Source organism: Wasmannia auropunctata, unplaced genomic scaffold, assembly GCF_000956235.1.
Source record: "Wasmannia auropunctata unplaced genomic scaffold, wasmannia.A_1.0 LD336106.1, whole genome shotgun sequence".
In the NCBI taxonomy this organism is placed as follows: Eukaryota; Metazoa; Arthropoda; class Insecta; order Hymenoptera; family Formicidae; genus Wasmannia; species Wasmannia auropunctata.
Window position 1 is genome coordinate 2153928 of NW_012026784.1, and position 12443 is coordinate 2166370.

The 12443-nt window shown below is 42.5% G+C and overlaps 2 protein-coding genes across 2 annotated transcripts in view; one reads left to right on the top strand and one right to left on the bottom strand.

Moving 5' to 3' along the window:
- The window catches only part of LOC105452117 (coiled-coil domain-containing protein 170), a 34448-nt gene extending 26948 nt beyond the window's left edge, over window positions 1–7500 (bottom strand). The window contains exons 1-2 of the mRNA XM_011692974.1: window positions 7348–7500; window positions 6919–7125 (exon numbers count right to left, since the gene is read on the bottom strand). Of these exons, the coding sequence (XP_011691276.1) occupies window positions 6919–6978 (60 nt within the window). The 5' untranslated portion in view covers window positions 6979–7125; window positions 7348–7500. The remainder of the gene's footprint in view (window positions 1–6918; window positions 7126–7347) is intronic.
- Window positions 720–3265, top strand: LOC105452100 (probable ATP-dependent RNA helicase DDX28). The gene is made up of 7 exons (XM_011692958.1): window positions 720–1097; window positions 1178–1390; window positions 1481–1822; window positions 1894–2151; window positions 2235–2348; window positions 2434–2825; window positions 2989–3265. The coding sequence occupies exons 1-7, from the start codon at window positions 1032–1034 to the stop codon at window positions 3215–3217; spliced, it is 1614 nt and encodes a 537-aa protein (XP_011691260.1). The 5' UTR covers window positions 720–1031; the 3' UTR covers window positions 3218–3265.
- Window positions 7501–12443: the final 4943 nt, after the last annotated feature.

A 12443-nucleotide genomic window follows, 5' to 3' on the forward strand; every position in this document is an offset into this window, starting at 1 on the left:
AATTTTCTTTATTAAGAAATAATTAATGTGAAAAATTTTGTTTCTATATAGTAACTTTAAGCACAAATTAAATTTAAATAATTGTATATTGCTACTTTTTTCATTAAATTATTTTTATTTAAATATATATTAACTAAAAAATATATCAGAAATTTAGGGAAAAAATGTCAGTTATTTTCCTCTTTTTTTTTACACGTACTCGTAACATTTCATGTAAGCAGATGTTAATTTATTGTATTTTAATGATACTTTAAAACTAATGATAAACATTATAATTAGTAGAACAAGAAGTAATCAACAAGAAATGTGAATAAATATAATTGTAATATAATACAACACAAAATATAACATTACAAAAAATGTAATAAAATTGTTTAATATTTGAATATTTTGTATATATGTATATATGTATATATATATACATATATATAATATATATATGTATACACATATACATATATCATTACGATACATTTTGAATTCTTCTAATTAACTAGAATTAGAAGTTTTATTCTCTAACTACATTTTTATTCAATAAAAACGGTTGATATACATTTAATGAATTTAATCATGTTTTACATGCATACATATCTCTTTATGGATATAGCACGGAACAGAACCAACGATGTTCATATGATATGTAACATGTTATCGGATGCACTCGTGGACACGGTTAAAGTAGTTCAACGTGCACGCCTTGTACACATAGAGGCGCACTGGTGCACGTGACGACCTAACCTAAAACGCGAGGATCACGAGACTCGCGAGACGTTCCACTGTGGTCTGTTCTATAACCGATAACCTCATAACTAAATGGAACGTTTACATTAAAAAAAAACATAAACATTTTATACGCAATCTTTTAGGAAGTAGTTTCTTATGCGTTTGTGAATCAATTGTTTGTTAATGTCACATCATTCATGATTTAAAGAAACCGTCGTCACCCGGCATTCAAGATATCAATGGCCTAGTATATACCGCGTGCTCTCGGCAACGCTTGTTCGCGTAAAGCACAATTTAATTGTAGAGAAATGTTTTCCAGATTTTGTAATTTGTGCCACAGAACCGGATATATTCAGTTCACGCAGAGGTGCTACGTAAGTATAACACTTTGTTCCCCTGTTGTTTATATCATCGTACGAACAGTGTATACATCGAGCTAATGTGTTCCGCACAGAGAAAGGGTTCTAAAAAGAAAGGTAATGTCAAGCGCGTCGAGGCACCAAAAGATGTAAAGGGGAAGACGCCGATAATCGTCAGCAAACGGAAGGAGTTCAACTTTTATGAAGGGCAAACGTATCCCAAATACGTACCGATACCACTGATTACCGATGGATGGCATCATTACAAGTCTAAAGGGGATTATTTCTACGTGTATCCACTCACGAACGTACGTCTTACAATTCATTAGGTTTCTGTTATTCCCCCGTGTCGCTTTTATTTCATAATTCCTTTAGTACGTGTGCTTTGAAACTTTTAGGTTAACAAAGAGGCGTACGGCGAATCGTTTAAAAAAAAGAATGAAGGGGAGGAAGAAGCGGATGATTCTTTTGCGCATTTTGGCTTTGATGGACAGCTAGTAGATATCCTGAAAAGATACAGTATAACGAAACCCCTGAAGATACAGAAAATTGGGATACCCAAGATAATAAACGGCGCTAATACCGTCATAGCGGCGGAAACCGGTTGTGGGAAGACATTAACGTACCTTCTGCCGATGATAGACGAAGTTTTGAAATGGAAACAGTTAACGGGGGTCCGCTACAATTCCCCGTTGGGACTGATCGTGACGCCTACTCGAGAATTGGCGTTTCAAATAGGGGTTTGTATCACAAATGTAAAGTTTTTCATTTTGAGGTTTTGCATCTTTAAATCACACGTTTCTCTGCACAGTTGGAAGCGAAAAAGATATGCCAGTATCTCGGTATTAGCACAAAAACCATTACCGGTGGGAAGACAAAAAAGATGATGTTAGACCCACCTGTGGGCGAAGTCGACATCGTTGTAGCTAGTTTTGGCGTCATCAGCAAGTTGACTACAACCAAGATTTATAAATTGAACATGGTTAGACACATTGTATTGGACGAAGCGGATGCTCTATTTCATGAGACGTTTGAAGAACAGCTGCAAGTATTCTTGAAGAGGGTGCCAGTATGTTTGTTTTTTTTAACGTTTATAAAAAAGAATCTAATATAATATACTATCTAAAAGCAATAATATAATACTATTCTCAGCTCGGTTTTGTACAAAATGTGGAAGATAACACATTACCAATGAGCGCCCAATTCACATTAGCGTCTGCAACAATGCCGTCAAGAATGTCAGAGGTTTTGAAGAATATCATAGATGTAAGGCGGTATTAAGATATTCTCGAAATTAAGATAACATTAGATTGGATCGTGCGTTATTTTTTTATTTTTTATTTTTTTGCAGGTGCAATCGTTGGAACACGTGACTTCTGATAAGTTGCATCACATTCTCGTGCCGCAAAAATTTATAAGAATAGGACCAAGCGACAAACCGACCCAACTTCTGAAATATATTAAACCGAAAGTAGCCGGCAAGCAGCAAGTTATTATCTTTAACAATAACAACAGCACTTGCAATTGGGTCAGCATGTTCCTGAACAATAGCAACATACAAACGGTACCTCTGAACGGCGACATGCCGTTGTACGACAGGCAAAACAAATACTCCAGCTTCAAAAGTGGGAAGTGCCATGTGTTGTGCACTACAAACGCCGGATCTAGAGGTTTGGACACCGTGACGGTACGCCACGTGCTGAACTACGAATTTCCAACTGCGACCGCCGACTACATTCACAGGTGCGCTATCAATATCTACTGTATTTATCGTGTCTCTTGCAAATCCGATGCATATGTGTTTACGCACTTGAAACAACAATACGAAGCTGCGATAGAAGTTTCGTATATACAAATTTAATATATTTTATACGTATAAATATGACAGTTTGTAACATGGTTTCAGATGTGGTAGAACCGGAAGAGTCGGTAGCGTTAAGGACTGCAGAGTGGACAATTTTATAAGCACTCCGGATGAAATTGCGGTATTGCGAAAAATAGAGAGGGCAATACGGAAGTCGAAACCGATACCGATATTCGATATTCACGAGACGAAGGAAGAGGACGACTTCTACGAGCTACCTGAATCGAAGAAGGAAGCAGAAGTACAGCAGGAATTTAGCATACCGTACTGAATCATATTACACGATTGTGTAAATAAAGATTGTTTTACTGTTCGGTAATTTTCTCGCAGTTGCTATACGAAAGTTACGCGAACACTCGACGTCGTTCTGTAGATGCAAGTTTTCGATAAGACTTTTTTTTTCGCGGCGCTTACGTAATTAAATTGCTCGAGGACAGCTGCGCTAGTGCTTTACGAGGAAACCTTCAAAGTGCCGTTCGATAGGATTAACTAATTAGCGAAATGTTGCGCTGTTTGATCTATCTTCGAGAGACCTTACCTCTTTCACTCGAACTTATCGGATTAATTAACATAGCCTGCGTAAACATTATTCACCGAACTTTTTTGCGTCTCCCCCCACCCCCCAATTCTTCGTATAATTTATTTCTCTCCAATTTATCTATCTGCTCTCCAAGGAATTCGCTCGAGAACAAATTTCGACCGTTTCTACGACGCGTTCCTTATCAGCGTCAATGTAGCGCATTTAGCAGATGAGGAAGTTAATCAGGTCCGCGCGTCCTACGCCCAAGCCACTTCCCTCGCCCCTCCCGTCGCGCTGTCCTCCAAACTGTCGCCTGTTCCTTTTATCGCTACCGATTTCTGAATTCTGAGTTTCAGCTCCAGGGAGGAAACCACGACCCACACACGCACGCTGTATGTGGCACGCTGTATTGTCCATCCGATGTGTCTCCCATCTCTCCCCCCCGTCCGGCGGCACTCCCACACGGCGGACGCCCACACGCGCGGTAAATCCTCTCCCTCGAATACAACCATCGTATAGACCTTGCCGTCCAGGCCGTCGCCGTCTTGCCGCTTTCATCGCCGCTGTCGACAGTTTATTATTCGCGCCGGGTTTTAGCGAAATTAAACGCGCCCGGCACGCGCCGACGGTCCGTGCCCGCGCCACGTGGTGACGATGGGTGCGCCGGGTCGTGTCGCCACGACGACGCACGGAAGGATCCTCGTCATACAGTGTCCCACGAGACCGGGGGACGACGCCCCGAAGCGATGAAGCGAAGGCCAGGGCGAATTATCACCCTGGTGTCGAACGAGCGCGCTTCCATTATTCGCGAAACGCGTGCAGAACGGAGAATGAATCCATTTGTTCCCGCTTCTCATCGCAAATAAATTTAGGACTGAGAACGATCTTTGAATAACGTGGGATAATTTCGTTATAGTTTTTTTTTTATTGCATTGTCATATTTTATTGCGTTACTTTTTCCAGTTCTCTCCTTATTCTTCGTCGCGTCGCCAAGAGCATCAGCGATCGTAGACGACGTCGATTCCCGATATTCCTACTCGGGGAAATTCGCGTTAAATCAATTTAGCCGCTTGTTCCCGGACGCGCGCAGGCTTCTGCCGTGTGTACACGATTTAACGAGCGTCGTTAGCAATCCACGCGCTCCGAAAGGGTACGAGACACATACGCGGTCACGCCTTAGGTACACCGTCATTAAAGTTACGTCTACCGTCGACGCCACCGCGAGGAACGGTAAACGCGAGTGACGACGAGTTGACGGTAGTGACGGCCGCGCAATGATAATGGACTAATTAGCGTGGGTGGCCCCCGTGTCATGGAAAACAGGGGCAGTATGGAACGGGCGCGTATCCAGGCGTCTATCTGGGGAATCCTCTCTCTGATCTTGGCCAGACCTGGTGGTTTCCACGCCACACGCGGTTTCTGTGACAGGCGTCGTAAAATCCAGCCTCGATGTTCCGCTCGGTTTTACGCACCAATTTTAAAATCATATTCCTTCATATATACCACATACGAAAGTCTTACGAGCATTTGAAAAAATTTCTTTTTTAAATAGGAATATATTTTATGAAAGAACACGTGAATGTGATATTTTATCAAATTTATTTATAAAATATATGTGTATTTATTGCAATATTTATAATTATATTCAATGCAATACATGCATGTACGCATTTCCGATTGAGATTCATATCGCGTTAATTTCTATTTCTTTAATGTTACGAATATTCTTACACAAAAAAGTACGGAATTGATGAAAAGAGAATGATTGCAAAAATTTTGTTTTATGGAGAAGACAATAATCCATTATTGATTTTTACACGATTGAATTTCTCCCCGTGCTTTTTTTTCTGTCAGAAAAATGTTGGCGGAACGTACGGTATACAGTACCGTAACGACGAGGAAATAATTATATATAGCATTTAATTGTTTTGATGAGAGGCTATAATCAGAAACAAGCGTTATGCTCGCACAGATTGCGCGTAGAAAGACGGCTCACAAAATCTTCACGTCGACGTGAATTGTTATTGTTTACGCGGAGATACCCAACAGTGGTTTCACACACACGCAACACGTGGTTGCGCATACGTAACCGGAAAAAAATACTCGATTCTTGGAAATCGCTCGATAGAAATGCGAAGAAAATTAATCGGTCACTCAGCAAGATAGTCTATAAATTTATACGAGCTTATTACACGTTTTAATTCAACGATTTTGTTACTAATAAATTATGACAGAAGTGATGTACGGAAAATCACACATTTCATGTCATATAAGACTCTCAAAAGTCAAATTATAGCACTCTATAATTTTACGTTTTGTATTAGACAAATAAATGTGAAAAATTAATTAAGAAATAAATAACGCAAAAAACATTCCAATTTTAAAATACTATTTGTATCGAAATTCTGAAATTAAAATATTAATTTATTTCTTAATCAATTCTAAAACTCTTACTCTGGAGAAGACAGAACTCCATTAATTATGATTTTAAAAACAAGGTGCTGACTTCACAGAATTGCAATTACGAGTGTACGTATAGCGAAAACACGACGTAAGTGTACCGGTCATAAATCTACTGTCTAATAAGTTATGCCGCTGTTCGTGTAATCGCCAGTCTCGCATCGGTGACTAATTTTTTTCCTTCACGAGCGCAAGTCGCCATAGAAACTCTCTGACTAATGCCCGCTGCTCTCGGTAACGCATATCCATTAACGTTGCACGCGAGAGTTTCGAGTGCGCGTGCATCGGGACAGGAAAATTGATTTCGATCGTCGCCAGTCGATTTTTTGCCAGCTTACACTCTAATTCGATTTTAATAACCTCCCGCAAGAATCGTGCTCGTGCGCGCGCCCCTCTGATCTTGACGGGCGAGCGTTTCGTCGAGTCATCTGGCAGCCTGCCAAGAACCGGATCAAGAATCCCGGAATCTCATTTCGATTGCGTGAAAAATCGCGATTTGTCGGAAATAACGAGCTAACGAGCTACGGGCGCGATTACGGTTTAAAACAATTACGTTGCATTTTGCGCTCGGCGTTCTTGCCTCCGGGGTCTCATTTGCCATACGAGATACAAGCATTTCGTACTAATATTATTCTATAATTATATTTGATATTTCGTATCAATAAATTACTCGATACTCCACGCTGATCAATCATTCGGTATTTATTTGTCTATTATGAAACGTAAAATTATATAGTATCGAATGTGACAAATCCGCATTATCTGATAAACATTGCGACTCGTATGTCAACCATTAGTCACAAATTATTACAGAATATTTGCGTATCATATTTCGTATATGTTACACATATCAGTGCTACATTTAATAGAAAACAGCATTCGATTGATTTAGGATGTGGTAGATAATCGTATCCGATTTGCATAGTACGAATTTGAACGGAACCTCGGAATTACATTCTACGGAATTGGTAGTAATTGAGATATTTACATACGTGATCTTCACATCCGTCCGTGTGCGTCACGCGCGTTCGCTTGCGGCGTCGAAATATCATCGTAGTAGTGCAGATTTTGATCGTGCTCGAACATCACGAGTGTCAAAGAAGCCAAATCAATTCATCGCTATTATCAGTGCTGTGTTTCGCCGCGTAATTGTAACATAGTACGACATTCCGTTCACTCGTTTCACGTTTGAACTGCAACTGTTTGAAGTTATTGAGAGCGAATATCGCATTGAAAAAAAAAAAAAAAATACGCGTATTAAAAATGATGAGAAAAGTCTCAAACGATCGCGTTGTAACGCAAACGCGCGCGACAAATTCGTCGGGTGAATCCCGCACGATCGTAGCGTTGCGAATTTCTTTTTTTTCACAGATTCGTCACGCGGACGAGTCCTTTTTCCTTTGTGCCACTTTTTCCCTTACCTCTTTACGTGTCGAAAGTTTGCAGGAAGAAGTTCGCGGCTGAAAACAACAGGCTCATTGTGTTAGCCATCGTTCGCTCGCATCCACGTATTCTACGAAGCTTCGGAGCACTCGAGCAACGAGTCACCATGGCGCGGACACGCGGCGCCTGTTGCCGGCGGCGTGGATACAAGGAGCGAAACGAAGGAGCCGACTAACGAGAGCGGCATGGTAGGGGGTGGGGGTGCGCGCGCCGCCGTACGCGAACGCCGTGCGTGAGCGTCGAGCGAACGCAGTCCAGTACTCCAGTCGTCCCGCGGAAGCGCAACTGGTCGTCGTTGTTGAGTGTCGTCGCTCTCGCGCCGAGGTCTCTCTCTCTCTTTCTCTCGTCGGCGCGGATCTTCCCTCTCGGCGTTCGTTTCTCGCGCGCGACGTGTTGATTGTTGTGCGAAAAGATTCGCCGCGCGGCGAAAACGGAAGGCGTGAAAAGGAGCGAAAGGGGAAAGCCGAGTGCACCGAGCGTCAGTTTCGACTTTTTTGACTCGAAAATGCGCGGCTGACCTCACGACTGGACGACTGTGCGACACACCGGACCGAAGCGCGTCCGGAGCTCGCCGGGGGCCCCGAGAACGGCGGCGATAAACAAAGGAGTCTGCCGGCCGGATCGGATCGGGGGATCCACGCATCCACGACGTTCAACGCGACGCGGGTGAGATCAGGTGAGATCGAATCCCCGAAGTCGCCTGAAGTCAGTACGGTGAGAAGACACACTTGTCCGCGCGTGCCTCTTTCGAAAGTAGGGTATACATATACCCCGCCGCGCGTTGTTTACTGTGGACATACGTCGCAGCGTACGTTCGCAACGTTTTGTTTATGCTCGCGACGAGAGAGTGACCGTGAATCGAAACGATCGATTGAGTGGATTGAACGAACGAGGGAGAAAGCTGAAGACTCGTGACGTGGATCGAGCGTGGAAATAGGAGAAAAGTGGTGCTCGGAGCCGCGTGAGTGATCGCCGGATGCGCGATTCGTTGTTGATTTGTTCGTGATTTGTGCGAGAGAGGAAGAGCCGAGAGAAACGTGGTGTAAACAAGGCAGGAGAAGCTGCGCGAGGAGGTGTCCACGCGGCCGGCGGCGGGCGCGTCGAGGTTACGTCTTGGTGCTCCAACGGGGAAACCGGAAGCCGCTATATTGGAGAGGAAGCGGGAAAGCGGCGTGCCGCTCTTCTGTGTGCCGCGGCAGAGGCGTTCGTCCCAGCCCGAAAACGTGAGTTTACACTTTTTTTTTTTCTCCGAACGTACACCGAGAAAAAAGTCTAGTGGTAGCTATACCAAATGTATTTTGTTTGACGTATTGGTGCAGGTTATCTAGTGAATCAAACATAATAGTAACCAGCCGTTTAGTAGTAATTATTAATTATTAATATTTACAAAAGTGAAATTAGCATTTAGTTAATTTTGATTATATTAACATTTGTTTGAATTTCATCAAGGCATCAGTAATTATCGTCTAGGCTTGATTATTTGTTACTATTTTTATTTGTTATTAGACTTTTTTCTCAGTGTACGAGAGACTTTCCCCGAATTCGCTGGCGCTGTCGTCGTCTAATATAAATCGGCTGAGACGCCGATAAGAGATAGCACCGATAATAACGATAAAATAAAATAAGTCGTCAAAACCGATAACGATGATAGTCGTTAGATTACTAAATCGCGTTTAACGCGCCGGCGAAGTCGGAAACGTTGTATCAAGATTTTAAATGTTTATCCTTACTTCGAATCGTTATTGTTATATCTACGCTCATGTATGTGAGAATGAGCCTGAAACAAAGCGCTCCAGCCATCATTCTGACGCCGATTACGCCTAATGTACTTAATTATACCCTTTACGCGGCAAAGGCTAAATGATAGTTCCCTCATAAAAACCAGATGGATTAGGAAATACCGTGACGACGAGTATCACGCGCGTGTATCGAAATTACAAAGTAGAGGTGAGTTTCCCAAGCTCCCTCCCCCCTTCCCCGAGTAATTATCTTGCGAAACAATCGCCGGAAAATCCTTCCTTCGGTTTCGTCCCCTGGCGAAAAAAAACCGAGCTACGCGGCACTTAAACTGCCAGGAATGGCAAAAATTCAGTTTACAATTAAACTCCGAACGGCAGGAGGGCGGGAGGGAAAGCGTGTCTCGATTAACAACAATAAGCGAAGGGAAAACTAGGGAAAATGCGAGAGCGGATCGAGATGCAGGTCGATATCGGTCGGAAGTGAAGTCGTCGCAATTAAGCGCGCGGGCGCGACGTAATTGGGTCGCATGGGCATAATTAAAACGAGCGAAACGCGAGCGTGGTTCCCGCCACCGCGCGGGGATAACATGGTTCGCGGTAATGATTCGCGATCGTTAATCGCGAGAACGTAATCGACAAGGTCGGAGTACGTCGACGACGGATAAGTCACACACGCGATTATATACTTGGTGCACGGGGATATTTTCCTCCTTTTCTTTTTCCCTCTTTCTCTCTCTTTCGTATAATTAATCTCTGCAATTGATAATCAGGAAGGTGGAGAAGTTTCCTTCACGTGCGATTATAGCATGGAATTACGTGCTCGGCCACAGGATCATCATCGCGTGCCGCTTTTCACGCAACTCCGCCAACGTAACGATCGTAACGCAGGTGCGCCGCGCGTTAATTTTCTAATCGCGCGCCGTTTCGGTCGTTCTGACAAGCCGAAAGGAATTTCCCGGCTGTGCGTGCGCGCGCGCAGAAGAAGCCATCGCACGTGAAGATAAAATTCTAAGTACGTCTGGCGTTAATCAGCGATTCGTTATACGAGGCGCGGTGTTAATTTGAAACGGTGATAGGAGTGGAGGGGTAGAGCGGACGAAGCTGTGGAAAGAGAGAGAGAAATCAGGTTTTTTTTTTAAATCTGAAACATATTTTATTCAAAAGCTAATTAGAAAGAATTCACACGAGAAATAGGGAATATAATATCACGTGAAACATATAATTATACGACATTAGAATGCAGGATTACACGTGATCGCGAGAGGATCTCACGCATCTCATTTCATCCGAATGCTCCACGGTGAATGTATCACAACTTTATCGTTACAATCGCTCTTGAATATATTAAATATTATATTTATATTACATTTATTTTTATATTATATTTTTATATTATATTTATATTACAGATCTTTTGATCTGGAACAATTGATGATATTATTAACTGAGACGAAAGGTCCGAAAATTCTCTATAACCATCTGTACATACGTTTCGTTCTTTCTGTTTCTGTTCAGGATGTAACGCCGATCATTTTCATTTCAATTTATCGATATCGTCTTTATGTCGCCCACGTCATCGTTAGTGGATCATCGTCGGGGAATTAAGCGCTTCACGACGCGTTGATGCACGTGGGACGCTGTTGCGTGGTCGAAAACCTTTGTCATTGCTCAATCACGCAACGGCGAGATCACGGACGATCGTAAACGACCGCGTCTCGTCTCGTCCCGTCGAGATCTCACTAATTGTAAGGTCCCTCACACCTGAACTTTCAACGTCGCGCCGTCGTTCACGAGTGACACACTCTCCGCGATTCAGGAACTTTTTCGTTGCGTTTCAAATAGAACGCGTCTCTCAAATGAGCTTGCGTGTTATCTTAAAGAATAAAAATTTTCGTAATGGTAATTTCCATTTTTGGGAGAAGAAATGGCGAATGCTGAAGAATTTGTAGAAAAATTGTAGAATGAAAAATTACAGAAGTTTAAAAATATAATTTCTACCTTGAAAATTACTGCACGTATGATATCAGCGATGATTAGAATTAAAAATAACTGGAAATACTATTGGAAGAATTGAATTGTTTATTGAAAGAATGAGAGCTTGTTCCACAAAAAAAATGAGTTTTTAATTGAGTAAAATTTAATTCGTTTGTTTATTACTTAAGTATCAAGATACTTGAATATTTTAAGAAAAGTATATTTTTCTAATTAAATCTCTCGTTATAAAATAGTTCATTCTTTCAGCGCAACTGTTCATTAATATACATTTAATTATAAAAGGAACTTCGTTGACATTCTACTTGGAATAATTCCTCGGAACATTTTGGCTGTTCGCATACGACGGTTAATTATTTTCCAGATCGGAAAGATACATATGGATGTATGGTAATAGTGTTCAGCAATCAGTTGCAATCGTGTCGTTCGCTTATGAGACTGTCGCGGGTTAACGCCGGAATGGGCGACCTTATCGTTTTCTTTCCGATCTGATTAACCTCACTGATCTTATTCGCCGCAATTCCTACGCAACGTAGCGAATGACCTCAATTTCGCATTGTCACGTTGCTCGTGGGAAAGAAATTTTCTAGGTGATCTCGTTGCGGTGAGTTTCCAAGTTGGAACTATTCGTAGGCGGATTACGGGATTTGCTTACTTACTTTTTAATGAAATTTTTACTCCTCCGTCGGAATTATTTCCCAATTAAACATAGTATACAAAGTGTTAGTATACCTTCATATATCGTATAATGACACTTTTGCAATTAATTAAATTTAATATTATGTATTAAATCCCGCTTGCACGCGCGCGTGGAAAATCAATCTGTCGAGAGGCAAAACGGCTAGATTGATCGACGATCGTGCAGCCGGTTCTCACACGGTTTTCCTGCCGGACCAAGGTCAGCCTCTCAATCTGTAATTGCTCATCGATACCTTGGACGATAGATATCGCGTGTGGGCAGTCCTTATATGGGCAGGCGTGGGCCGGCGATGTAACGTACGTATCGAGGGGGCCCGATTGTAAGAGCCTCGATCGTACGGCTCTTCGTGAATTTATTCGCGAGATCGCGCTTTAATGAGGGCGTCGTCGTGATCTCGTGTCTCGGCGTGTCAACGAACGTCCCTCTTCCGCGATATTCCGCGTGCCGATCACCGGGTTTTTCCGCGTAAGTGCCAACCAGAGACGCGGCGACGGGGGGACCGTGAGAGAGAGAGAGAGAGAGAGTGAGAGAGGGGGGGAATCGCGCCTTTGATCACGCGTCTTTTCGAGAAACTGTAAATTGTTACTTCGAAGCTACATTAAAGCTTATACGCGTCAAAGATAAAATATTGTATATACGGTTG